This window comes from Sminthopsis crassicaudata, chromosome 1 (genome assembly GCF_048593235.1).
Source record: "Sminthopsis crassicaudata isolate SCR6 chromosome 1, ASM4859323v1, whole genome shotgun sequence".
In the NCBI taxonomy this organism is placed as follows: Eukaryota; Metazoa; Chordata; class Mammalia; order Dasyuromorphia; family Dasyuridae; genus Sminthopsis; species Sminthopsis crassicaudata.
This window is the reverse complement of record NC_133617.1, coordinates 168,085,221-168,112,340: the sequence shown is the minus strand read 5'-3', so window position 1 is coordinate 168,112,340 and position 27,120 is coordinate 168,085,221. Positions and strand designations below refer to the sequence as shown.

Sequence of the window (27,120 nt, the reverse complement as noted above, 5' to 3'; positions counted from 1 at the left end):
TTAAAAACCCATTAACTTTCAAAGTGATAATATTTCAGTAACAACCCAACAAAGGAAAAGGTCTCATAAGGAAGCTCAACCAACCTGAAGTCTATCTGTTTATCTATCCTTTGCCAACGGTCTGACAGTTGGTTGACTTTGTCACTGAACTTTCCAAGATCCAGATCATAAAGTGGATATTGCTGGGAAGTCTGTGAGTGGATCTGCAGAGCTTTCTGTAGCTCAGTTTTCATAGTAGCCAACAATGACTTCTTCAGGTTCAAATCACTTTTTATTTTCTGGAAAAAAAACAGTAATAGAGAGTATTAATGAGTTTCTTCCTTTAACTCCATGCTGTTGAACACTGATAACAAAGCCAAAATGGTACAATTTTTAAAAACTGTCTTTCTAAATATTTTGTAATCATGCCAATTTTATAGTACAAATAATTTAGTCCCTTAATTTTTATTGACTAAGGATAACTACTAATAATGAGTTGGTGGACATATGAGCTAATGATCCTGAAAAAAAAGTGGAAATCTAGTGAAACTACCTCTTTTTTTTTTCTCTATGTGTGTGCATCTATACACATTTATAAGCACATATATGCATGTGCATACATATACACATGCGTGCAAATTTATATATATATGTTTATAAAATTGAGTACCGGCCTCTTTCATTTTCCATAAAGTGAAACAAAATACCTTCAGTCCACAGCGGTAAGCCTCCACTTTATCAAGGTCTAGGCAAACAGTTTCTTCTTCAGTGAGTCGAGATTCATATACTTTCAGCATGTCTTCTGTCTGAAGAATAGCCTGAAGTAGTCCTCTCACTGAGTATAAACTGTAATAATTTACAAAGCACTTTCACTTACATTAATTCTCACTTAATAATCACACAAATCCTTAATTCTAAAAAGTATATAATAAAAGTATTTTAGTCCCTGGTTGCAGATAAAGAACTTGGGGCTTGGAAATGTTCCTTGCTAAAGGTCATCTAACTAGCAAATGGGAAATCATAACCTAAACCGAAGTATTTCCAATTCTAACTTTAGCTCTTTCCATTCTACTCCATTGATCCCCAAATATAAATAGGAAATGTATTTTTTTACATTTTAAATGTAATTTTAAAAAACCCAATTTTACAAAATTTGTAAAATATATATTTCACATATATCATATATATATATATATACACATACACACACATCCTCTATAACGATACAATCCAATAAATCACATTCACAGGGAAAATTACAAGGCCTATTCCTTAAAGCATAATCTCAAAGGGTATTTTCTAAGATACATTAGAAACTTAAAATTAAAAAGTTGAAAATATGATCTAAAGATCCCAAGATATGTTAAGTAAACCTTTATTAAAGAACAAAAGGAAAAGAATAACTGTACGTAGAAAGGAAGTAAGAATTTATTATTTTGGAAAAGGAAGATATCTTAGACTATTAAGTTAATAGATTTAATGTTCTTTACCTATTTAAGTAGCCATCTGTGACACCATTAATGTTTTCCAGTTTCTGGAATAGCCCAAATATCTCATTCTGCAAGTAACAGTATTTTTCAGAGCCTCTGAAGTTAGCTAACATATCTTTGAGCTGGTTGAGGACTTCAGCAATTGCCTGTGAATCATTCTGTACACCCTGTCAAAAAAAAAAAAAAAATGCCTATGTCAACACATTTCAAGTGTCTATATATCTGTTTTTAACTCTTCTTTACTTCAAAGAAAGTTCACTAAAGATTATTTACTCAATATTAGAAAAAAAGCTGGCTTTTTTATCTTCTAAAAAATTCTAAAAAGTAGCTTATTATTACATTTGTATCAATCTAGAGGTAATTTAGGTTATATCATTAGAATGCTGTCTAACTCTAAGAGTTTTGAGTTAAGTTGAAAGATTTTGGTTCTAATCTCAACTCTTACTAGCTTTGTGACCAAGCATAAGTCACTTATTCTCCCTACCTGAATTCTCTCATTTGTGAAGTGTGCCCTGCAGAGTTGGAATAAAAGGATTTGGATGAGTATCATAAATTTATACACAACATTAAAGACATATTCAAGCATTTTGGATTTAGCAGTTACCATGATGGCTCTTAGAATGATTGTTACTTTGATAGCTGATCTGGACATAGCAAAGATCTGTGACATATGCATGCTAAAGGTGCTAGAATGAGAGTCAGCAAAGATCTGATCTGAATCCTGCCTCTGACGCATTTAACTGTTATCTGATCATAGGCAAGTCAATCACACTTTCTGAGCTTCGATTTCCTTATTTGTAAAATGGGGACAATACCTGTAACTTCTACTTCAAAAGGATAGTAAGATTAAATGAGAGGATGCATGTAAAACTCTTTTATCAGATGATAGAGTTTCCTAAAGTCTTAGTGCATTTTCAAACTACTAAAGCTTAAAGATACCTAATATTATTTTGATCAAAAATGCAAAGCAGAATTCTAAACAGTTGAACTGCCATTTACAGTACAGTCAGATAATGAAGGCATTTCTAAATAGTACATTTTAGTCAACAAAAACAAATTATTTATAGAAATGCAGCAATGTGAAAATACTGAGAGGTGGGTTAAAACTTCTCAGTAATATTAAGTGAATTCAGAAACAGGAATAACATTGGACAAAAGCATCTTGATTGTTAAGAAGTCACAATTTTTCATCTTTATTAGAAGATAGCAAAAGAATGTTACTTCTAATTTAGATGACAGGCATGTACATTTTTTGGAGAGGAAAACATGTCAACTTTGTCATATATTAGACCATGTCAGAAAGTAGGAATAGCACTAAACTCTACCATTTTATTATATATTGTTTTCTGCAAATGGCAACTTTGGAAAAAGAAACTTTTATAAAAATTTTACTGTAACATTTTTCTTTCCTCTCAGCACTTTGGGAGAAGTGCAAACTACTTCTGACACAAAACTAGAATGATATAAAAACTGGTTTTAAAACTGATGAGTTTTAAAAATTCACACTGAAATCACCTAGACATGACCTGGTCCTTGGATAAGTTGAAGTACAACTGGAATTTACTAAAAATTTAAGAAAATGCTTAATATAATTGAATAAATCCATACCTTTAGTTCATTTATTTTCACTGTGATATGATGAGAAGAACCTTGGTCAGCCTGAAGAATGTTTTTAAGAGTCATTCTATTCTCACAATGCTCCATCTGCCGACGAATCTTCTGAAGTTCCAGCAGTATCCATGTTTCTTGCTTGTCATTTTCTCTGTTGACTTCAATGACCTGATTTTGGTTTGGATCTTTGCCAAGATGAGTGATTTCAGTTGTAGTGACTAAAAAGAAAAAAAACATGGAATTTAAAATGTTAAAGGTTCATAAGATGTGAAAAAGTAATCAAAGAATATAAGCGTTATCTTCATCATGAGACTTATACCTTGAACCCTTTTAATGAAGGGAAATGAAAAACCTCTGTTTTTGTCATAGAAATAAATGTAAAGCAAAAATCCATGAACCACAGAAGCAGCTGGATTTTATTTTTTGCTTGCTGAAAAATCCACTGTTCTTTGCAAATTAAATAAGCCTGATTTTGTAAATATTTACAAAAACTTCTTTCAAAGATTATAATGTCCCCAAATACCTCCAAGAGCCCAAATGGCTAAAGTTATACAAAATATTTCATTTCTAAACAGCCTATTGATTTAATCCATGGAGAGAGAAAATGCAAACCTGTCTGATGCTGGTGGTGACCTGGGAGCTGTATAACCAAGGTCTGATAATGTTTCTGAGCATCAGTAAACTGAGACTGTATTTTCCGTTTGTCATCATCTCCAAACATCTCTGAGCCTTGGCTATTCCTGATGAATTCTTGGTAATGTAACTCAAGATCAGATATTGTCTTCATGTAATCTTCCTGGCGCATTGTTTTCAGCTGAAAACAAAACAGGAAGAAATTGTTAAACAAGCAATCAAGAATACGGTTATATTACCTGTTTTACATGCTCAATCCAACTGAAAGAGATCCCTGGTGATTTAGAGATTATTCAGTGGATACAACTGATCTACCCTAGATCATCTCATAATAAGATTAATCAGCACTAGCTTCCAAAGCCCTCCAACCAGCCTGACAAAATGGGTAATGTGGGTTGGAATCCCATTCTAACCTCTCAAAGGTACATACCTTAGCAATGGTCATTGCCCTGATTTTCTCAATATCAATCATACAGTAATGCCATGATACCAGACTCTTCATGTTAATATACAACTGATTCCACAAAGCCAAAATGGCTTCATAATACTGTTCAATCCTAGAAGAATGAAAAGGAAAGAGATTTAAAATTAAATGAAGAAATAATATACAACTGACCACTGCATGGAGAACCCAAAAACACTTTGCTTTGAAATATATTATATAGCTGTATTTGTATATGTGTATTTTGGTCAACAGATTTTCCTAATTGGTAATGGGAAAAGATGACCTTGAAATATTCTGAATACTAGAGAAAAGTCAACGGATTAACAGATTTTCCAAGAATAGTTCATAAATTCAATACTGCAAACAATATCTATTGAACAACTATTCTGTACAAGGTATTGTATCAGCCACCGTGGAGAAAACAAATAATTATAGCCCCTGACATTCATATATCACTTTACAGGTAATATAGTCCTGCATAAGCATTATCTCATTGAATCAAAGTGAATACTGCACATATACTCTCATTCCTCTCCAAAATTCACTCTAGACCTTCTCTACCATGTTTATTCCAGTCCTGGAATTCACACATTGGAAGAGTGTCTTTTCCTGATTGATGACTTCTCCCAGAATCACCATTTAAGGAAAGGAACCAAGACAGGTTTGTTTTATTCCTCTCCAGGCTATACTCCAGAACTTTTTCTGCCCCTACCCTCACTATTCCCACCATGTCCCCTCATTCTTCTCCCCTCCCTTTTATCTTCTTTTTAAGTGTTGACTTTTCCTATTAACATATAAGCACAATAATGGCAGGAACTATTTTTCCTTTTTTTCCATTTGTAATCTCAACACAGAGTCTGGCACATAGTTAAGTGTCTAATAAATATTTGGTGATTGACTGATAAGCTGATATTTCACTTGTATTTGTTGCTAAATACAAAATTATTCATATGCTGGGAACATTCATAGGTAATTTCTTCAATAATAATGTTTTAAAATATTAAAATAATTTTTTAAAGAAAGAAAAAATATAGATAAGGTAAATGACAAATGTCATTGACTCCTCTTTTCAATCACAGCTGATTTTTTTTCTTTAGTAGGATAATGCCTTTTTTTCAAATCTTCCAAAACCCTGTAAGAGTAGGTATTATAAAATTTCATCATATACAATATTGAGAGTAAAGGCAGAATTGTCTTTGTATATCTTTTTTTAGTTTAAAAACTAAAAAACAGTTTTGTAAAAATGCTTTTGGAGCCTGCTAGATGGCTCAGTGGATAGAACACTGGTTCTGGAGTCAGAAGGACCTGAATTCAAATCCAGCCTGAGACAGTCTCAACACTTACTAGCTATGTGATCCTGAGCAATTCACCTAACACGAATTGCCTTACCAAAAAAAAAAAAATTTTTTTTAAATTTTGGGGTATGTAGTCATTCTTCAGACATTCTCCCCAACTCCCAGCTAATGGCTGGGACTAATATGTGAGACTTGCAGAAAACTTACTTGTAAGAAAGATCCACTGCCAATGGATTTGGAGGAGGAATAATGAGACCAACAGAAGGGACCAGCATGTCTACACCTCCTGGGCCAGTCACATACCACTTGCTGCGTTCATTGTTGTCCTTTAAGATACATTCATCTCCTTTGTGTACTATTTTCTGTCACAAAAGCACAAAAGTATTTTTGTTTCTATTCATAGAATAATACGAAACCAGAATTAGATTTGAACTTATAGGTCATGTAGACCAATTGGGTCAAACTCAAGTAGAATCAGATCCCCATGCACCACAAATTAACATTATCTATGTTTTAATGTATTTTTATTTATTTTGTTAAATACTTCCAATTGCAATATAATTTGGTTCAGGCTGCACTCAGGAATGTTTCATGGCCTGAGTAAGCCATAAATTCAAGTAATTTTTGTCTCACCTGGTGAACTCATGGGGAAGGGGAAGAAGTTAAGAGCACAAAATGTTTCAGATTATAATATATGTTGTGTAAGTATGTACGAGACAGGGGAGAAAGATAGAATGGGCCTCCATCAGTCAAAGATATCATAATCATCTCCCTTTGAAATTTAAAAAGACAAAACCCCAAGTATATTCAATTTCATGTCAGAGAAATACTACCTTACCAAATGTGAGCACATATTGGGTCCCTAGTTTGTTAAATAGAGATAATTGTCTTTATTTTGATGTATATCAATCTCAAAATTCCTTCTAGCTCCTTAACCTGGACATTATATTTGTTAATTTCCAAGCTAGCAGTCAGGATAAATCTGGTTAATAGATCAGTGCTAAATTTCATTATTTTATTGTACTGATAGATATAACATTTTACACACACAAAAACCCACAACAAAACACTGGAAAGTATTATCTATTTAATTAATGAAAACATGGAATTGCTTAATATTTGATATCCTTATGTTTGCTGAGTGGTCTATAAAATAAAAAATATATAACTACTACATAAAATTTGTGTTAAATTCTCTTTTTATTCAGTTTACTATTCTACCTCCCTATTACTTCTCTCTTAAGATAACATAGAAGAAAACATATATTTACATATACATTTAAAGCTGATGTTCCCTAAAGAAGTTCAATAATTATGTATATCCACAGGAAAAATCAAACTATTGAGCTTTTTGCTAAATGGATCTTCCAGATATAAAAGTGTTGAAACCATCTATTGTCAAGCTAATTGAAACACCAGTCAAATGTTGGTCTCTTACTTCTGAACACCCTCTAGGGAAGAGAACTTTTTGAATCCTCAAAAATACCAGTCAGTACCTACCTGGTCTTGTTTGTAGTCACACAGAGCCCTAAGGATAATGGGTTTGTTGCTCCTGTAGTCTGGGTTCCGAGGTTTCAACTGAACAATCTTCTTAGATTTGTTTACCAAATTTTGCACCTGACGCTTATATTCAAGGATCTTCTCTCGTTCTTTCTGTAATTGTATTTTTAAATCACAGTTTTAAAAGTGATAGCCTAAGAATTTTCTAGTAAAATATTTTAAGATACTTAAGTTATAAGTTAAGATATAAGTTATTATAACTATATTGATATTTCTTTGGGGGGAGAATGAAAGTCTTTCAAGATAAATCATTATATAAGCTACTTACCTGTGAATTAAAAGAGCAAAAATGAATACCATAGTGTGGAAGGATTGCTTAAACTTCTAAATTCTTTTCCAAAGGATTTTTGAGACTAAGAAATCACTGTTCTCTTTGTTTTCACTTTGGCAAGAAACTTGCAAAGGGTTCACATGACTTGATAATTGAACATGCAGAGAAATTCACATAACTTGATCTATGAAAGATCAAGAATCCATTTATACCTTGGGGTTTTATTTTATTTATATTGGATTCTTTACTAATAGACCAGTAATCATGAGTGGTATGCTAAATGAACAGGAGTCCTACTGCATTACATTTTTTTCTGTAACCAAAGATTTTATACTTAAGATACCTCAAGTTCTTTGATCTGTTCCAATAAGCGTTGCAAAGACATATTCTTATCACAGGTATACTTCTTCCTGATGGAATCCTGTAGGCCCTTCAAGTAGACTTCAGTTGATTGAGCCTCTTCAAAAAACTACCAAGGAGAATGATGATCACAGTTAGATAGTTTTTAAAGAACATGTCAATGAAAATGCAATAATTACTTTTTAATAAGTAGGATATAAGTAGTATCAGCTAATGCCTCTATTTCATAGCATGAGAAAAACAATTTTTTGTTGTTGTTCAATTGTTTTTGGTAGTATAGACAACTCTTTGCGACTCCATTTGGGGTTTTCTTGGCAAAGATATTGCAATGATATACCATCTCTTTTGCAGATGAGGAAGCTGAGGCAAACAGGATCAAATTACTTGTGCAGGGTCACATAGCTAATAAGTTTTAGAGGCTAGATTTGAACTCAGAATGGTGAGTCTTCCCGACTCCAAGCCTGGCATTCTATTTCCTGTACCACCTAGCTGCCCCAGAGCAGAGTTAAGAGATAGTTAAAAATGTCTATTATCAAAAGGATAAATTTTTTCATGTTAAATTTTCTAATCAAATGTCTTGGAATGCCTTCTTTGCCCCAAAATCATTTGATGATACAGAAATACATACAATCAAGAACAATGTATATATTTATGCATTATGGGGTGATCTTTTTTGCTTTTGCTCTTTAAAAACAGATTCAAGAAAAAAATCCCTAAAATAAATAATTTATTACTGTAGGAGAAAAACCTTACCTGAAAGTAGGCAGCATTTTCCTTGAGATGAACATCAATGCATTTGGTGATCTGAAGAATCCAGCTCCATTGTGTCTGCAGAGTATCCATGTATGCCTGCAAGAAAACAGGAGTTGTTTAAAATGTCATTAAGCAGCTATTTCTATTTAATGGTGGCCAGAGGAACAAACCACCATTTTTCAATTTGACTGGATACTTAGGAAATTATTTGTGATTTTAGTGCCAAGTTAAATGAGCTTCTCCTACACTAAAAAAAGGGCTGTTCAACAATCCAACAGGCTTTAAGGTGAAGTTAGTTGTTATAACAAGGCTTGATACAGAAGTATAATATATTGGCATAAAATTAGAATTTAGACTATGTTGAATAGAACTCTATGGTAGTGAAAAAGACTTCCACACATCCACTTTTCCCAATTGTGGGGCTTTTCAATTAGATCCCGACACTATAATATAAATGTTATATAAGAAGTCTACCTCAATTTTGTCTGAAGCAGGATGCTGGTTGAGAACAAGCTGGTCACTTTCTTGCTTCAGTTTGTTGAGTTCTTTTTCCTTAAGTTCCAACTGGCTCATACGTATCTGGGAAGAAAAGATCAAGTACAAACAAATTCTTTAAAACAAGTCATCTATCAGCATTCCATTTCTTTCACTGTTTTTTTGTTTTGTTTTGTTTTGTTTTTTTAATAATGGTAGAGATAACTAGATTTTCTTAGCAACTTAACAACTTCTGAGTTATCAATGAACTTTGAATAAGCTATTTCTAAATGTTAACAATAATAACATTTAGCTTACTTCCAGAGAAAGAACTAATTGAGTCTAAATGACTCAATTTTTGGTCTGTATTTCCTTTTGCAACATGGCTAATAATAGAAATGTTTTGCATGACTGAATATGTATAATCAATACAAAATTGCTTCCTTCTCAACAAGAGAAAAGGAGAAAGAGAGAATTTGGAACTCAAATTTTTTTAGATGAATGTTAAAAAATTTTGCTTCCATGTAATTAAAGGGAAGAAACTAAATGTAAAAAAAAAAAAAAAAAAAAGTTTTAAACATCACAAGATTAAACAGAACTTTCTTTAAAATACATATCATTTATGTATTCTGATGGAAATGGAAATCTTCAACATAAAGAAGATCCAACTCACTTCCAGTTGATCAATGATGGACAGAAATAACTACACCCAGAGAAGGAATACTGGGAAGTGAATGTAAATTGTTAGCACTACTGTCTATCTACCCAAGTTACTTATACCTTCGGAAGCTAATACTTAATGTGCAACAAGAAAATGGTATTTACACACATATATTGTATCTAGGTTATATTGTAACACATGTAAAATGTATGGGATTACCTGTCATCGGGGGGAGGGAGTGGAGGGAGGGAGGGGATAATTTGGGAAAATGAATAAAAAAATAAAATTAAATTAAAAAAAAAATAAAATATATATCATTTATATAGCACTTACTATGTGCTAGGCAAAGTGCTAAGTTCTTTCAACAAATATCTCATTTGATCCTCAACAATCCTGGGAGGTAAGTGTTCTATGGCAAACAGAGGTTAAATGAGTTATTAACATAGCTATTAAATATCTGAGGCTAGATTGGAACTCATAACTTCTTAACTTCAAGTCCAGGGCTCTCTCTCTCTGAACCACCCTGATGGCTCTTAAATTGATTGCTATGCTATTGACCACTATGAAAAGCCACTTCAAGTGAATAGTTTTTTGGTATTCATTGGACTGGAATATAAAGAGCTTAACCAAAGAGGAAAAGCATCTAATATTTATTATTACCTATCATCATATCAGTTTCTAGGCTGAAATGGTGAGAAAATTTAAGCAGGTGTGATAATGGGGAGGTAAAGAGAAAGTACACTTACCGAGAAAGCCTCCTGTTTCTGGGCAATATTTGTGTTTTTATCACTCCAATCATAGAGTAACTCTTCTTCCTCACAGTCATTAATCCACATGATCTCACGGGAAGTGGCCTGGATGATGCTTTGGAGCTGGCGAAGGTGATCCATCCTCTCAAAGGATGCTTTCTGCAAAATTTCAAAACCCATCAATTTAATGATCAAATGCAGAATTATATAAGAATTTCACCTGATGCCCCTCTTGGGATCAAATACTCATTTAAAAATAATTGTGACCTCTCTCTTAACAGCAAAAAAAAAAAAAAAAAAAAAAAAAGATGAATAGGCTTCAGAATATGGCCTGCTCTGGCCATAAAAATTACCTATGGTCATCTCCTTTTTCATTGTTAAAAAAGGATATGCCAATGTCACAAAAATCATATTTGCTAAGTATGAAAAATGGTGAAGACTGCTGCCAATGAAGCAGCTAACATTATGGTGTTCTTCAAAGTTTACAAAACACTTTATCTATATTTTCTCATTTGCTCCTCATAGCTCTAAATTTTAATAATAAGCAACTAGAATTTATAGAGGGGCTACTATGTGGCACGTACTTTTTAATGAGTATTATCTCAATGATTCAAATGTACATGTCCTTTAAATTTCAGCATCCTGTGACCAAGACCTGGGACTTGTATAGGTCACATAGCAAGTAAAGGATAAAGATCAGATATAAACACAGGTTATTATGACCTCAAAATAAATATGCTATCCATTACATCATTCTAAAAAGCATTATTGTCTTATAAAAAAGGACTCTGAGAATCAGTTATAAATACTTTCTTCCTTCCTGTGCATCCCTTCACTGTTATAGAACATATCACTCTCATATAATGATGGTAAAACAATACAAATTTTTAACTTTTCTATACAAAAAGATTAGAAATACAATGCAAGGGAGAAAAACTTCATTAATTTTATGTCGCCTTTTAATGCTTAATAACCATTTCGATAATCCCTATTATCACAAACTACTTATCAATTATCTAGTTACAAAAAGAACCGTGTGTGAACAATTTTTTTCTAATTTAATTTCTGTAGTGAATTCTTCAATAAATACAAAATGATAATTTAATAGAATTTTAAAACATTTATGATTTTTTCCTACAGCAATATCCTTTACTGCACATGAATATGATTTATATGAACTTGGAAAATACATGTGCTTCTACTGTCTATCTACCCAGGTTACTCATACCTTCGGAATCTAATACTTAATGTGCAACAAGAAAATGGTATTTACACACATATATTGTATCTGGGTTATACTGTAACACATGTAAAATGTATGAGATTACCTGTCATCGGGGGGAGGGAGTGGAGGGAGGGGGGGATAATTTGGAAAAATGAATACAAGGGATAATATTATAAAAAAAATTACTCATGCATATATACTGTGGAAAAAAAATTCTAAAAAAAAAAAAAAAAATACATGTGCTTACCACAAGGTTTTCATATTCTTCTTCCAGTTGATATATTGCAGATTTCTCACGCTTGAAGAAAATAAAAGCAGTTACTATTCAATGCTCCCTATGAATTAAACCTAGTTCTCGTATTATTCCTGACCTCTTTCTCAGATCTGGCTTCAGATCCTTTCCATTCAAGGTAGTGTTTGTTCTAAGTATAAAAGAATCTTCCAACCATAGTTAAATTAGTTGTACCCAGAAAATTTGCCTGAAATCATTCTCATTATCCTGGATATAATAGGCACTTAATTTTTCCAGAATGGAAAATATGAATAGAATTGTTTTCTCATAACCTCTTACTTTAAGAAAGTAAGGAAAGAAAATAGAGAATAAAATAATAAACAGGAAAGTTAGACTTTTTTTTAAAGCTGATCCTTTATTATTTATTATTATATGGAATCAGATAAATATAATTTGCTTTAATTCCCTTTTATCTAATTAATCTCTCCTACTTTTCAGTGCATAACAGAAAGGAGTTGGGAAAAGAGACAGTTCAATATAAATACTACTAAGTAAATAATTCACCAAAGAAGCAGAAGCAATATATTATGCTCACTGTATGTATTTCATTTCCAAAGTGTTTCTCTACTCATAAAACAGTGAATTATTTGCCCAAACACAACAAAAGGTAACCTACGTTTGTGACATTTTCTAAAATTCCAATTTAAGTGCCATTTGTGTCATGTGATAATAATTCCATTTCCTCATGCATGAAATGAGATTATACAAATATACCACAAATTTAGGACTGGTAATAATCATAAGCTGATATTATTTACAAGACTTCTTAGAGTTAAGAAAAATTACCTACCCTCCCAATAAACACATATTTTTTAAAAAGCATGTAAAAGGTACCAGATCAGCCTTAATTTTATCCAGCTGCCACCGATAGTCTCCGATGGCATTGTGAAGGACTCTGTGACTACTGATATGTTGTTCCACAGATGCTAAATCGACACCCCATTGCACTAAATCCATCTCAGCCTAGGAAAGAAAAGAAGAATATGTTTCTTCATCTCAGCTCCTTAAATGAAAGGCACATTTTCCCTACTATACAAAGTCTCAAAATACAAGGAGGGGTGTGTTATAGTAACAGAGAAAGAAAAATTACAAAAACTTTAAATAAAATGAGATACATCTTTTTTTCATTTTTGGAGACAGATACTTTAGATTGTAACATTATTTCTAAAATTAATATATTCAAATATTCCAAGAATTTTCCATAGCTACTGAGGGGCTCCCTAGGATTTAGGGCAAACTTGGCCTTAACCTCTAGGAATTGCGCAGAGAGATCATTCAAGAAACTGCCTCCAAGGAAGAAAATTTATAGTTTTTTTTGTTTGTTTTTTATTAAAATCTTTTAGACTATCACTGGTTCAGATATTATAGATATATAGGATTTTAGTTGTTGTTTTTTTTTCAAACCCTTTCTCCTATCATATATATAAATCTGTGTTTAGTCATTTTTAGTCATGTATGATTCTTCATGACTCATCTGGAGTTTTCTTAGCAAAGATACTAAAATGGTTTGCCATTTCCTTCTTCAGCTCATTTTACAGATGTGAAATTGAGGTAAAGAGGGTTAAGTGAATTGTCCACAATCACACAGCTATCAGATATCTACTAAAGCCAAGTTTAAATTCAAGAACATGAGTCTTTCTGATTCCGGGTCCAGGACTCTACCCTAGCAGTCTGTGCATATAATGTATATTATAAATCATGATATAAGATAACATGTATAATTGAATGTAATGTGAATATATACATGCACAAATATTTTTATGTATATAGAATGTGTGAACATGTCAAATTATATATATATATATATATGTAAAATATGAATATGTGTGGGTACAATCATATGCATTATTTGCAAACTGTCAAGTCACTGTTACTCATTTTCTATGCAAACCTTTTCACAGCTGAGAGCTGTTTTCAGTACTTAGCAACAACAGCTGCCATATTCACTTTGCTAAGCCACACCTGTGCTCAAATAGACCTGGCAAGTTTTCAAAAAGTGGAGCCATTTCACAAAGTCCTACAATCTAAACATTACAAAGAACTTTGACCCTTTCTCAATTAGCTAGAATTTATAGAGACTAATTGTGCAATACACCAAAATGGTCAGGCAGTGGCAGCATTCCAAGTTCAATTCTCAATAATTGCCAACCTTTAAGCCAGCAGCATGGAATCTAAGTTTCCATCAGAGGAATTCCAAATAAGGAAAGACAAAACAAATAAAACAAAAAGTTTAGTATAGTGGAGAAACCATGTATGCTCTCCCAGGGACTGTGCTGTTAGAGAAAGAAAGCTTTTAAACTGAACACAGCAACTTAGTCTCTAGGGACTGAAATGCAGAATAACAGGGTTGTGTGCTTGGGAAGGGATAAGCAAGGAGGTACAGAGTAAGAGAGAATGTTAGGGCAAACCACCAAGCAAATGATAAGATAACTTTCCCTTGGAGAAGAGAACAGTCTGAATAGTTATTCTGGGAATGACAGGCTCATTAAGTGTCTACTGATAACCCTTGTGACATTAGCCACTTTCAGAGAACAAACATTTGCTAATACAAGTTTCTCCAGATTTTAAAATAGTGGACTTTTGCTGCAAGGGTGTTTCTATAAGCTTAAATTAGACAGCTTATAAAGGAGCTATTGCTAAGTAAAAGCTAAAGAAGTGGGCCAAGCATAATTATAGAAAACCAAATTTTTATAAGTTTTTAAGCTCATTTTCTCATCTACAGTCATAAAGCTGCCCATGGATTAAGAAAAATATAACTACCTATTTTACAGGGATTATGACCTAAAACTGTAATCAAAACATTAAAATTGCTGCTGTAGTCTATAAATGACTCAATGCTTCAAGCCCAGAGTCATAGCCATCATGACAAACTCCTTTATCACTATTTATTTGTGACACTGATTAGTAACAAAACTCTTTTCTAGAAGTATACCGATTACATTTGCAATTACTCAATCTCCCCTCCCTCCATCTATGTGTCATTATCTAAGTCTCCCTCTTCTGAATTCCTATAGTATTTGCTGCCCATAACAGTCATCTAACAACTGATTATTACCAAGTCATTTAATTTTTCATATGTATGTTTCTTCTTTTATTTCTTTGTAATCCTCACAATATAAAACATTGTGCCATGCATGTTGTAGATGCTAAGAAAAAAAAAATTGTGTATTCAGTGGGAAAAGACTTGCTAGATAAAAAACTAAGAGAGTATCCCATAGAACATTTTTAAATAGTTGCAGGTTGTATTGTTTAATCATGTCTGATCCTTCATAAGCCCCTCTCAGGTTTTCTTGGCAAAGAACTGAAAAATCTGCCATTTCTTTCTCATGCTAATTTTACAGATTAGGAAACTAAGACAAACAGGGTTAAGTGATTTACCTGTCACATAGCTAGTTAGTGTCTGGGACCAAATTTGAGCTCATGAAAATAAGTCTTCCTGACTTGGAACCAGAATTCTATCCACTATCCTAGTTTCAGGTTAACATTTGTTAAATTTGATATGTGACAGGAACAGACTGGCTCTATGACTTCATTGGTCTGGGTCACCTTAGTTGAGGTAATGCCCTCTACCTATGCAGGTCAACACCTTCTCTGAATTGTATTGTCTTAAAGAATTATATAAAGCATAGAGTAGTTAAGTGGCTTGCCTAGGGTCATACAGTTATTATGCAGAGTTGAACTCAGATCCTCATGATTCAAGAGGCCAGCTTTCTACTCCCTATACCATACTATTTCTTGTAAATCTGTCATACACTGATTAATAACAAAACCCTCTTCCAGTTGTAGGCCAATTACATTTGTAAATGTTCAATCTCCCTCCTTCCACCATCATTCTGAGATATATGCCCATTTCTGAGAATTACAATTCATTAATACTAGATTTCCAAGAAAAAAATTCCCAACTCCATTATGGCAACTGGTTCATGATAGTTATGAAAGCAATGGAAGTTCAAAATAACAAATACTAATTAGGATCAAAAACTCGTATTTTATAGAAACTTTTAAGTCTAGGGAAAGGGTCAGAATGTATTTTAATTTTCATCATTTTTCTTTACTCCTACTCATATGACCCAATGGCTGCATGAAAAGACAATGTTATATCATAAATATAAGGTAATCAACAACAAGCTTAAACTGGAATATCTGGTTTTAATGCAGGCTGAGCTCATCCAGTTTGTTCTAAACAATCCTTTGCCATCGTTTAAAAATCAAAGCTATACTTATCACAGAAATTAAGGAAGACAAACTTTTTAAAAAATAAATACTTTAAGACATCAGTGGACATATTTCTATGACTTTTTTTTTGTCTCTTAGAAGCAGTAGTAGTTAAATATGCATTAAGTATGATAATAAAATAATTAACATTATGTTAATGGACAATTGTATACTAATTCTCCACACACACATGTAGACCGATAGTAGGTATATTTAAGTAGCAAAGTTTTTAAAACAATTCCCCACCTTTATTCATAAGCTATAAAATCTAGACTTAATAAAGAGTTTAACATTATATTACAAAAAGTTATCATTAATTTCCACAAATGGCATTGAGTCAATGGTAAATAAAAACAAATGGAAAGCAGGACTTAAGAGATTAGACCAGAGAAGATTTTTAAGTTTACTCTTCTTCAATATCAATAGCCAAACAAGATCATTTCTACAGGAGTGTCCAAGACTGAGACTCTGTATACATAAAAACCTCCTATGATTTAATCTAACATTTCTGATGTATGTTTAGAGGGGGAGGGGGGAGGAATGATACAGAGCTATATTCTTCTTAAAGAAGTGGATTAAATTCACTTTTAAATGGCATACAAAAGGAATAGTACAAAAGATAAACACCAAAAATCCCTGTTTCAGTATGTAATCTTGACTGTATTATATGATCTCAGTATTCACTATAATGAATGCCTGAAACTAGTCAATCTCACTTGCCAAAAAAAGAGTACTATCCAAGGTCCCTGCTTTGTGATTTACAAAGTAAACTTATATTTGTTTCCTTCAGGAAAAAAACACTTACTCTTTGTTGTCTCATCCATCCCAAACAATCACTGGTGAGGCGCTTGGTAAATTCATCCCATCCAGAGCCACTCTGACAAGTGTATCCTCCACCACCTCTGGAACTGGCCTTTCTTACTCGAGGAGCACTGATAGCTTTATAAAGGGCACGCATTTGCTCCTGAAGCTGAAGTAGTCTAAAAGGAAAAGAAAATAATTATGGAAAGTCAGGAAAATGTTCCAGAGGCTTTTTTGACTTAAAAAGTTGGGAAAGCACAAATTAGCAATGCATGGATGTATTTACCCACATCAAGAATACCTGAATTTAACCTTGGTCAAACAAAATACAACAAAACTAACCCTCAAGATAATTATTAGAGCATGAAACAACATCATGGATTGGCCAATCTGGTAAAACTTCTCTCTTTAATATCAACTCATTCTTTGGTCATTTTTTTCATGAAACACAAAGTCAATCTATAAATCACTGAGATGATTTTTTCAAATAGAAGAGTCTCATTTTGTAAACCTCATTCTCAATAAGTCAAGAGAAAAGAATGAAAAACAAAGTATATGCCTATAAACTAGGCAATGTAAAAAAATATATATAAATTATAGTAAATGAATGTAATGGGATGTAACTGTACTGTAAGAAAAGATAAATGAGGAATACAAAGAAGCATAGGAAGACTTATATAAACTAATATAAAGAAAGCAGAGACAGGAAAATGACATACACAATTACAACAATATAAATGGAGGGAGGAAAAATAAAACTGAATGTCATTTAACCAATGATCAAACTTGACCACAAGGAAGAGATGAAAAAATGCACTTCCATCCCTTCGTTGAAGAGTAGAAGGATTAGAAATATGAAACACTGTAGGCTCTGACAATATAAAAAAGAGTTTTTTAGAACTTGATTTTTCCCCTTTTCTCTCTTTTTAAAAATCCTTTGCTGTGTAAATAGCAGAAAGGATGATATATTTTGAAATGAAGGTGATATAAAAACAAATATACCAATAAAGATTTTTTTAAAAAATAAGAAACCAAGTACAGAGTCAGCACCATTCACTATCTTCTGAATAAACGTTTATATGTTTTCTTAATTAAAAAATAAACCAAAAAAAAGTGAACTATTGTTACTTTTCAAATCTAAAAACCAGACTTTACCATTGGCACCTGAATTAATATTAAATGTTTATCCCTTTTGGAGAAGTCATTTTCATTTCACTGTAGGGTTGCTTTACAACTCCACCCAAAATTCTATATCTATGTTAGAGAAAGTTCAAATGATGATTAAAGATATCCAAAGTAGATTGTATTACACATTACACATTATTACTTTACACAAATACTTTACACATTATGCAAATTACTTCTTTTAGGCAGAATAGTTGTATACAGTAGATTTTAGCTTCCTTAAAAGAAGCTAACTGAAAACATGTGCAATGGGAAGATTAACAATATAAATGAATTTGCTAGAATTTTTTTTTAAATAAAGGGGTCTAGGCCTTCTTGTGAATGCTCAACATTTGCAATACCTTTTCTGATAGGCATCACAGGGTTGCCCCATTTGCCGCATCTCTCTGATTAGGCTGTCAGTGATTTCCATTTGGTCATTGGCCTGAGCAAAACATTCATCCAGTTCTCTACTCCGACCCAGTTGTATACCATCTCCATATTTCAGCTCCTGAGAAAAAAAGATATACATAATTGATATAAAACTTCCCAAAAGGAAACTTCATGTATGCTAATTCAAGCAGATAGCACTACTTAATTTGTTTTTTTTTTTTTTCTGTGTATTGTCAAATGCCACATTTTCCCTAGCTAACTGCACCAAATTGTTAAAAGAAAATAATCTTAGTGATTTGATAGGTGGGAGGGGTAAGGGGAACAATCCCAATTTTACACTTTACAAACTTATGAGCCAGTTACTTTTAGACAGTTGCTTGAAGTTTCACTAGTTTTTCAAAAGCTACTTATGACCTATGTTTCTCCTGTATGTCAAGGAGATAAAGACCCATCTGTCATTCCTTAGCATCTCCCACTGAATGAGGTGGGGTAACTAGGTGGTGCAGTGGGTAGAGTACCAGACCTGAAATCACGAAAACTTATCTGATAAATTAAGCTGTGTGACCCTAGATAAGTTACTTAACCTCAGTTTCTTCATTGGTAAAATAAGCTGAAGAGGAAAATGGCAAACCAGTCCAGTGTTTTTGTCAAGAGAACCCCAAAAGAGGTCACAAAGAGCTGGACATTACTGAAAATGATTAAAAAACAATAATACTGAATGAGAAATGCAATGGAGTGAAGACAACATGTAAGCTTCCTTGTAACTATGGTTGCTGACTTCACCACAAGATTTATTCATTTATTCTTACTTAGTAATCCTAGAACTCAATTAGTCCAATTTTAGCATTCAAAAGGGAAGAAAAATTAAGCTTAAAAAGGTGGATTACTTGTTCAAGGTCATGTAGCTAGTTTAGTGGTCACATCAGCATTTGAACCCAGAGCCTCATACCTCAAATCCTAAATTCTTTCTATTGCATTGATAATTGGCATTACTGACAGACTCTAGCAGACAAAATCATGCCTTCCTCTCTCTTTTTTTTTAAATGCCAATAAATCACATTTATTGATACCAATATTCTAGTGTGCTTGCTTCACTGTTTATATAACACAAAACCAATGGAGATTATTAAACAGATTAGCACAATTTTATTTTGATACTCGAATCGTTCGTTGTTTTGAATGACTCCTCCCACCAAGAAGTCATGCAGCACTTTAATCATACCCACAAGTTTTCCTAAAAAAAAGAAATTATGCAATAGTGCCACCTATACCAGCTATTTTATTTCTTAAACAGAAAGTTGTTTCTGTCCTTAGTCAAAAGGGCAGACAGATATGCCATTTCAGTGCCATGAATGATCTTATTTTGGAATTATTTTCTTCCTTGTTTTAATTTGTATGTTTTGGACATATCCCAATGATAGATTTGGGAAGAGAAGGAAAATTAAATTCTTGAAGTCCATAAATGTCAAAGAGAATAGCCACAAAGAACATATGATTGATTTCCCCTAAAGACTAAGTAAATATCACTGGTGGCACCCAAGAAGACTTAAGTTTGATTGCACACCAATTTTTTTTTTTTTTTTTTTTACTATTAAAGAAAGATGAGCTTATGTCTATATATAGCTGGAAACATGGAAAGAGTACAATTCAGATTCTGAATTCTTCTCTTTTTTGCTTTGTTTGAATGAAGCCCTAATTTTACATCTTTACCCCAAACTTAAACTTTAAATATATATATAGTAACTACAGCTACTTATGATTCTTCCATTAAGACATATTTTTTTAAAAACGCAAATGGCAAGATGGAAGGTATATATTTGGTACCACACATGTAATACAACAGTAATAGTCACGGTGGTTGTAAAGAATTTTCAAAGCTATGCTGTGTGTTCATTATTAAACCATCCCAAGGACATTTCCTCCTTCTAAAGGATAACATTCAGGGGGCAAACTTTGATGTCATAGTATTATATTTCAAACTATCACACCAGAGGCACTAATTAAAAGACAAATCAAAACAAACAATGGAATTGATATGCTGCATATCAAAGAGAACCCAAATATTTTTATGAACAAAACTAAAGCTGAAATAATAAAAATGAAATGTTTTGTGAATTACTTAAATATTTAATTAACCAGATTGATGTCTAAAAAATGTACTTTTTAAGGATTTAATATGAACCAGAAATAGTAAAGAATTCTTAACTGAAATTTCTGAATTCAGAGACATTTACCTGGTCCTGAATAACAGGCTAAAAATGAAAAAAAAAAAAAAAAATTTAGGATAGATGCTAAAATGTCTTTTTGAAAAGACAGGACATTTGGGGATTTGTTAAGCACAATTTTGTGTAAATGTTTTTTTGTTTATATGAAAGAATGATACTGTTTTGCTCAACACTTTGCCCACAAAAATGGCTTTATCTACCTATTGTTGCTTCCTTCTTATTCTGGGATTTTATATGATAAATGAATGTACTCTCTTTCCTCTATGATTTTCCCAGACCTATTTCCATATATATTAGTGGGAAATAATGGAAGTATGAAGAAATTTTAAAATAAATAAGAGAAGCTAATGAACCAGAATATCAAAATATTCTCTAAATTAAGTATATATTTAATTTAAAGTCCTTTCCAGCTCTAAAATTCTGTGAACTAAGACAGATCTAATATTTGTTAGACAATATATTAGACTTTGCCATATTTAGTTTAATGAGATAACACAAAAACTTAAATAAATAAGAAGATACAAATTCTACTTCAGTCTGTTTATAAAAGGTTAGTTTTCCTTTATGAGGTCATCTGAAAGAGGTCTGCTGAAAAAGAAAACTCTTAACAGAGGTAGGCAGTGTCTAATGAGTCACGGTAATAAAAGTTCCTCTGAGAGCTTTGGTAAAGATAAAGAAAACTCACAGGTTGAACGATGAGCTCAGCCCTCATCAAGTTGTCAGCACAGTTCTGTAGAAGCTCTTGGATTGTGTTCTGGTTCTGGTGCCTGCAAATTGTGCCACCAGTTTGACTGGTGGAGCAATTTTTTTAAAAGGAAAGAAAGAAATGATTGCATTAAAGAAAAATTGCCACAAAATTATTATAAATTATATAACACATTCCCACATAATACAGCAGTTCTTGACATTAGATATCCACTTTTTCCTGTAATGAATTATAATGCTGAATCCACAACATCATATATCTTATTACAGGAACAGATTAAGCAATGATAAATTTAGGGACAAGAAGAATTGAAGAAAAATCTGGCTGATGAGTGTTTTCACTCAACAATGGAAGAAGTAAAAATGATAGTAAAAAAATTTTTAATTGGGAAGGGCATAAGGAAAAGTACTGGAAATTTGTCCTTAATGTAGAAAAGTTATAAAATATTCTTCCAAAATTAACACAAGGTAAATATCTTTCTTTAAAGGAACGCCTTTAAGGGAACACCCAACCAAACACTTTTGTATTAATAATACTACAAACTATAACTTTTAATAAAATATACTACTATTCACAAGAGCCTTCTTTTTTCCATCACATAACTAAAACTATAATGTACAGTATTTACTTTTTTTTTAGTATTTACTTTTAAAATTGTTAAAATAAAAACATCATGCTACAATTTAATGTAAGAATAATGCAAAGCATACTCAACAAGGGCTCAAAATGAATATGACAAACATCCCATATTATTAGTGATGCATAAATTAATAGTATATGAACAGTAGCAGCTATTTCTCTTCATCCTCCTTTATACTTGGCCTCTCCCTCATTCCCAATTCCAACCCTTTTACAGAAATCACAAAGGGAATATAAAGACACAAGACAGATTTTTTTTCATCACCAGTTTTTGTCCTCTCCCTGGAAGTCTGCCTCTCCAACAGGCTAAGCCAACATACAAAATACCCTGGATTTGAAAATAAAAAGTCAAAGCCAGAAAAAGGTAGAATAGTAATGTGTGCCTAATAGTTCTTTCTTCTTCTACTAAGTACAGGGCATTTCTTTTTATTTCAGAGGTAGCGTTAACTTTGTTTACTGAGCTAAACTTATTGCATTCCTAAAAAATAAAAAATAAATTATTGCCCTGGTGGAGTTCATTGTGAGAATGGGTTAATAGGAATTTGAGTAGTATGCAGAGAGGTAGATGAGAATTTTCTTTTCTACCCTTCCAGCTAAAACTTGCAGAGGATAAATATGAAATTAGAAGGGGGAAATTTGAGTAATTCCCTGAATAAATCCCTATTATACTTTTAGAGAGAGAGCAATAGAGAAAAAAAGTACAAAAGATGGAATCAAGTCTTGGTCTATTAACAAAAGTGAAAAAGTGGGATATTCCTTTGTTGAATATCTATCCCAAAATGGGGCCATCTCTGGTCATCCTATTAATATATCTGGACCCATATGACTGGAACAGAGAATGAAGCTGGTGACTTTACACCACCCTGTTTCATTTAAATACAATTCACTTACAAGTCATGACATTACCATTCTGAACAAAGGACAAAGAACAGCAGCTAGGAATGAAAGTACTTCTAAAATGGCAAAACTAGACATATCTCAAAGTGAGCTCATGATCATCTGTCCACCAACAAAAACCAAAAATTACAAAAAAAAAAAAAAACTGCTATTAGTGAAATGCCATATAGGAGAATGGTCAGGGAACTAATAGCTGAAATTTCAATATCACTTTAAAATTTGCAAAATATTTTACATACATTATCTCATGTGAGCCTCACAACAATCCTATGAGATAGGTATTACTAGCCCTATTATATCTGAAGTCTAGAAAGCAAAAGTGGCTTACCCATGGAAACATTGAAATCAAATGCGAATCCAGGTTTTCCTAATTCTAAGTTCAGCACGCTTTTTTAGATCATACTTCACAAATAATGAATAGACTGTTTAGCTTAGTTCTATTTTCTAAAGAAAACATAAGCTATTAAAAATGAAAAATATAAAATTATTTCATTATAATATAGTGTTAACTAGTCCTAAAGATATGCATCTAACTGCAATTTCTGATAAATTTGTAAAAAAATTTTTTTACAATCACACCAGTTATCTCGAGCACCCCTAAGAACCACCAAAAACAACAACAATAACAAATTGTTCCACGTTATTCAATTGCAAATACATTTGTTCTATTTTCCTACTGGATTTTATATTATCCTTTTTAATCAATGCAGTCATTCTCCTGTGTTCTTAGTTATATATACTGCCTGGAAAAAAAAAAAAATTATCACTGCTTAGAGCTACTAAGTCTGCATTTGCTGTCTCAACTTGTACAAAATTCCAAATGATGTATGAATCATAATGCTTTATAATAAAACAGACCATTCTTGTAAAAATCTTTTTAGTTCTTACAGAGATAAAGAATACTGTTGAAGCTTGTCTTAGTATAGAAAGAATCCAGAAGGATTTGTGTAATTTCACCAGTCAAGGAATATTTGCTTAATTTCCTTAGCAGAATAAGAGTCTCTTGAATTCAAGAATTGTCTCACTTTTTATATTTGAATCATTACTGACCAGTATAGTGTCTGGCACAAAGTAGTTAATAAATGCTTGTTGATCTATTACTAACTGGGGAGGAATAATGATATTTTCTAGAAATACTTTTAGAAATCTTTTTATTTCTAAATACTTTACTTTTTAATGAATTATACCAGAGTTGCTATTTCTAACCATATAATCAATCATGGTTGAAAGAGAGGCTAAGTGACTCATCCAAATAAGATAGCTTCAATCAATAAGCATTTATGAGGCATCTCCTCTATCTTAGACTCTGACTAGTGACTAAGGATACAAAGGTCAAAAAATCCTCTCAGGGAGCTTCCAACCAATGTCTAAATCTAAATTGTTTTCCAAGTACTTCCATCAATCCTCCAAATCCAGATCACAGTTCTGTCCACTGTACCATGTTGAGAAATAAAACAGGACTTTCATAGACTGAAAAATTCAGGGTCTCTTAGTAGATCAAAAATACTTTACTACTGAGAAAATATTCAAAGAAAAATATGAGAGGATTACCTCACCCAGGTGCAAATACTGGTAAAGCACCAGACTGAAAGAACTAAAAGTATTTGCAGCAGCATAGATAGGATAGTGGACAGCATAAGCTAGCTTTTCTTGTTATCTCCACTACTAATAACCTTGGAAAAATGTTAACCAACTTTGTCCTGGGCCTCTGTTATCTTTTTCATTTTTCAATTTTATTATGAAACAACAAACACCAAATAAAATCGGCATCTTCATTAACACAAACAGGAAAAAAAAAAAAAAAGATTATACATGAAACTGCAGATCTGTATTATGCACAACTTGTTTTTCTTTTAAAGTATGTGATAAATTCAACTTGTAGCCTTCAAAGCTATCTTGTTTGTGCTTCTTTCTGGTCTTTCTAAATTTTTTAAAACTATCTCAATGACTTTCTTTTTTCTTTTGTTGCCCTTTCCTTTTTTCTATCACAATCCCATCTCTTTCTGTGAGGGGAAAAAAGGAAAAAGGAAATGAAAAAGCAAAAGAAACAGTTCTCTGTTTTCCCATTTGTAAAAAAAAAAAAGGATTGAACAAAAGTGACCTTTAAAATCTCTCTGCGTCTTAATATTCTCCGATTTATCAAGAGAAAAATTCTCGAACTATACAATTTCTATATACCTGATGAAAAGTCAGGTAGTTAGGTACATTAAGGAGAGAAAAAATAGTAATCACAGTATTACTGGCTGATGTATTCTTTCAGGTGACTATTTTAAGAATGGGGGGGTATAAGAAAGTCCTGTTTAACTTATTAGCATATTCTTATTTCAAACTTTTTTTTTTTTTTTTTTTTTTTACTTTGTTGCTGTAGACCAAGCCTCTTCATAAAGCTTGATATAAAAATTTTTTAAAACAGGAAAACAAAAACAGTTCTATCAATCTTTATACCTAAAGTTCCAGAATCCAACAATCCTTAAAGTGCTCAGGAAGAATTCTAAAAAGAATTATCTCTGAATATAATAATGTATGTTGCTGTTGTTCAGTTGTGTCTGCCTCTTTGTGACCTCTTAGCTCACAAGGTCCAGGAGGTTTTTTGGGAAAGATAATGGATTGATTTGCAATTTCCTTCTGCAGTGGAATAAGGCAGAGTTGTTATTTTCCCAGGGTCACAGCTAGTAAATATTTGTGGAATTCCTGACTCCTTTATCCACTAAGCCACCTAGTTGTCTAATAATAATGTTTATGCACCAATAAAAAAAATTTATATATTTAGATAATACTCTTTTTTGCTTAAAAAAAAAAAAAAAAGGGAGGGTTTGTTTTTTTTTTTAGAAACTCAAGCTATGTGGGAATACATTGTTAGAACAATAAACCAAGCAAGAAGAGTGGGAAAAAAAATTAGTGATCAAATAAAGGCAACTGATGTACAATGAATAAAATACTAACCCTGGGATCAATCTGAGTTCTAATTTGGGCTCAGATACTTACTAGCTGTGTTATCCTGGGCAAGTCATTTCCCCTGTGTGCTTTCTGTAAAATGGAGATGATAATAGCACCTACCTACCAGGTTATTATGAGGATCAAATGAGATAATCTTAGTAAAAAGTGTTCAGCCCAGTACCTTGTACATAATAGGCACTATATAAATGTTTACTCCCCCTAAAAACAAATTGTATACCTATTACATACAAAACTATTCTCAGTGTTTTTAGAATTGTTGTAATGACTTCTATATTTAAAAAAAAATGCTTATAGTAGCAAAAGATTTGTTTGTGACTCTATATTACCCTATTCCAGACACAATATGCTGTATCCCTAGTCCCCCATGAATTTATAAATTTGTTTAACAACCATATTAGTACCTAATTATTCAGAATTGAAAAAAAAGTTTTTAAAGCAGAAATTTTTAACCTAGATACAGATATATTTTAGATGATATAGTTATATGTATACAATATATTTTGACAACTATATTTCAAAATAATTTGTTTTCTTTGCAATCCTATATATTTTATTTTGTGTGTTATACTATTTAATTAATTTAATGTTTTTAACATTATTCTCATAGGTTTCATGAGACTGCCAAAGATCTCTAATATTAAACAAGTTAAAAACATCTCCTTCAAATAATGAGTAACCCTAACCTTTCTTCAGCACATTTAACTGTGTTTTCTTCAGTTTGGTCACCTTGTTAATTTTCTTGTTTAAGGGATTATCTGTAGAAGAGGGAGGTAGGAAGAAGGGGAAAGTAACCTAAATTGTTATTAAACCTAAAGCTGAAGTATGAGAGGACTTGCTGAAAATGTAATGCTAAGTCCACAAAAAAATATGATCATATTTATAAAAATTCCAGTTATATTCACTTTTTTCAGGAATGGTTCTATTGCAAAAAAGAAAAGGTAACTGCATTACTTATTTATCTTAAAGGATACCAAGTTTGGGCTGCATACCAAGAATGGCATAGAGAAAAGGAAACCCAAACCCAAGGTAAGAAAAGGAACCAGATATACAATTTGGAGCCCATACACTAAATCAAGAATACAGAAGAGGGATTTTGAGAAAGGGCACCAAAAGCTTCAAACTTTGGAGAAAACAATCAACCTTTTATGCATTTACATACATACACACATGGCTTCTTAGAATCAAGAAGCCATGGAGCATTAGAATTTTTAGCACCTACATAAACTGATGCTACAAAGAATAGCATAATCTCTATGTGATAGGACACTTGTGTTTCAGACCCCAGGCGGTAATAAATTATTAAATGACCATAAGCAAGTGACTT

At 32.3% G+C, this 27,120-nt stretch overlaps 1 protein-coding gene across 2 annotated transcripts in view; it reads right to left on the bottom strand.

Moving 5' to 3' along the window:
- DSP (desmoplakin) overlaps positions 1 to 27,120 on the bottom strand; it is a 48,430-nt gene that overhangs the window by 10,786 nt on the left and 10,524 nt on the right. For both annotated transcript variants that reach the window (XM_074271138.1, XM_074271147.1), the window contains exons 2-18: positions 21,282 to 21,387; positions 18,341 to 18,489; positions 16,819 to 16,993; positions 12,633 to 12,761; positions 11,754 to 11,804; positions 10,279 to 10,440; positions 8,872 to 8,976; positions 8,398 to 8,493; positions 7,628 to 7,753; positions 6,954 to 7,106; positions 5,661 to 5,815; positions 4,144 to 4,270; positions 3,693 to 3,894; positions 3,078 to 3,298; positions 1,470 to 1,636; positions 687 to 825; positions 85 to 278 (exon numbers count right to left, since the gene is read on the bottom strand). In XM_074271138.1, the coding sequence (XP_074127239.1) occupies positions 85 to 278; positions 687 to 825; positions 1,470 to 1,636; positions 3,078 to 3,298; positions 3,693 to 3,894; positions 4,144 to 4,270; positions 5,661 to 5,815; positions 6,954 to 7,106; positions 7,628 to 7,753; positions 8,398 to 8,493; positions 8,872 to 8,976; positions 10,279 to 10,440; positions 11,754 to 11,804; positions 12,633 to 12,761; positions 16,819 to 16,993; positions 18,341 to 18,489; positions 21,282 to 21,387 (2,457 nt within the window). The remainder of the gene's footprint in view (positions 1 to 84; positions 279 to 686; positions 826 to 1,469; positions 1,637 to 3,077; positions 3,299 to 3,692; positions 3,895 to 4,143; positions 4,271 to 5,660; positions 5,816 to 6,953; positions 7,107 to 7,627; positions 7,754 to 8,397; positions 8,494 to 8,871; positions 8,977 to 10,278; positions 10,441 to 11,753; positions 11,805 to 12,632; positions 12,762 to 16,818; positions 16,994 to 18,340; positions 18,490 to 21,281; positions 21,388 to 27,120) is intronic.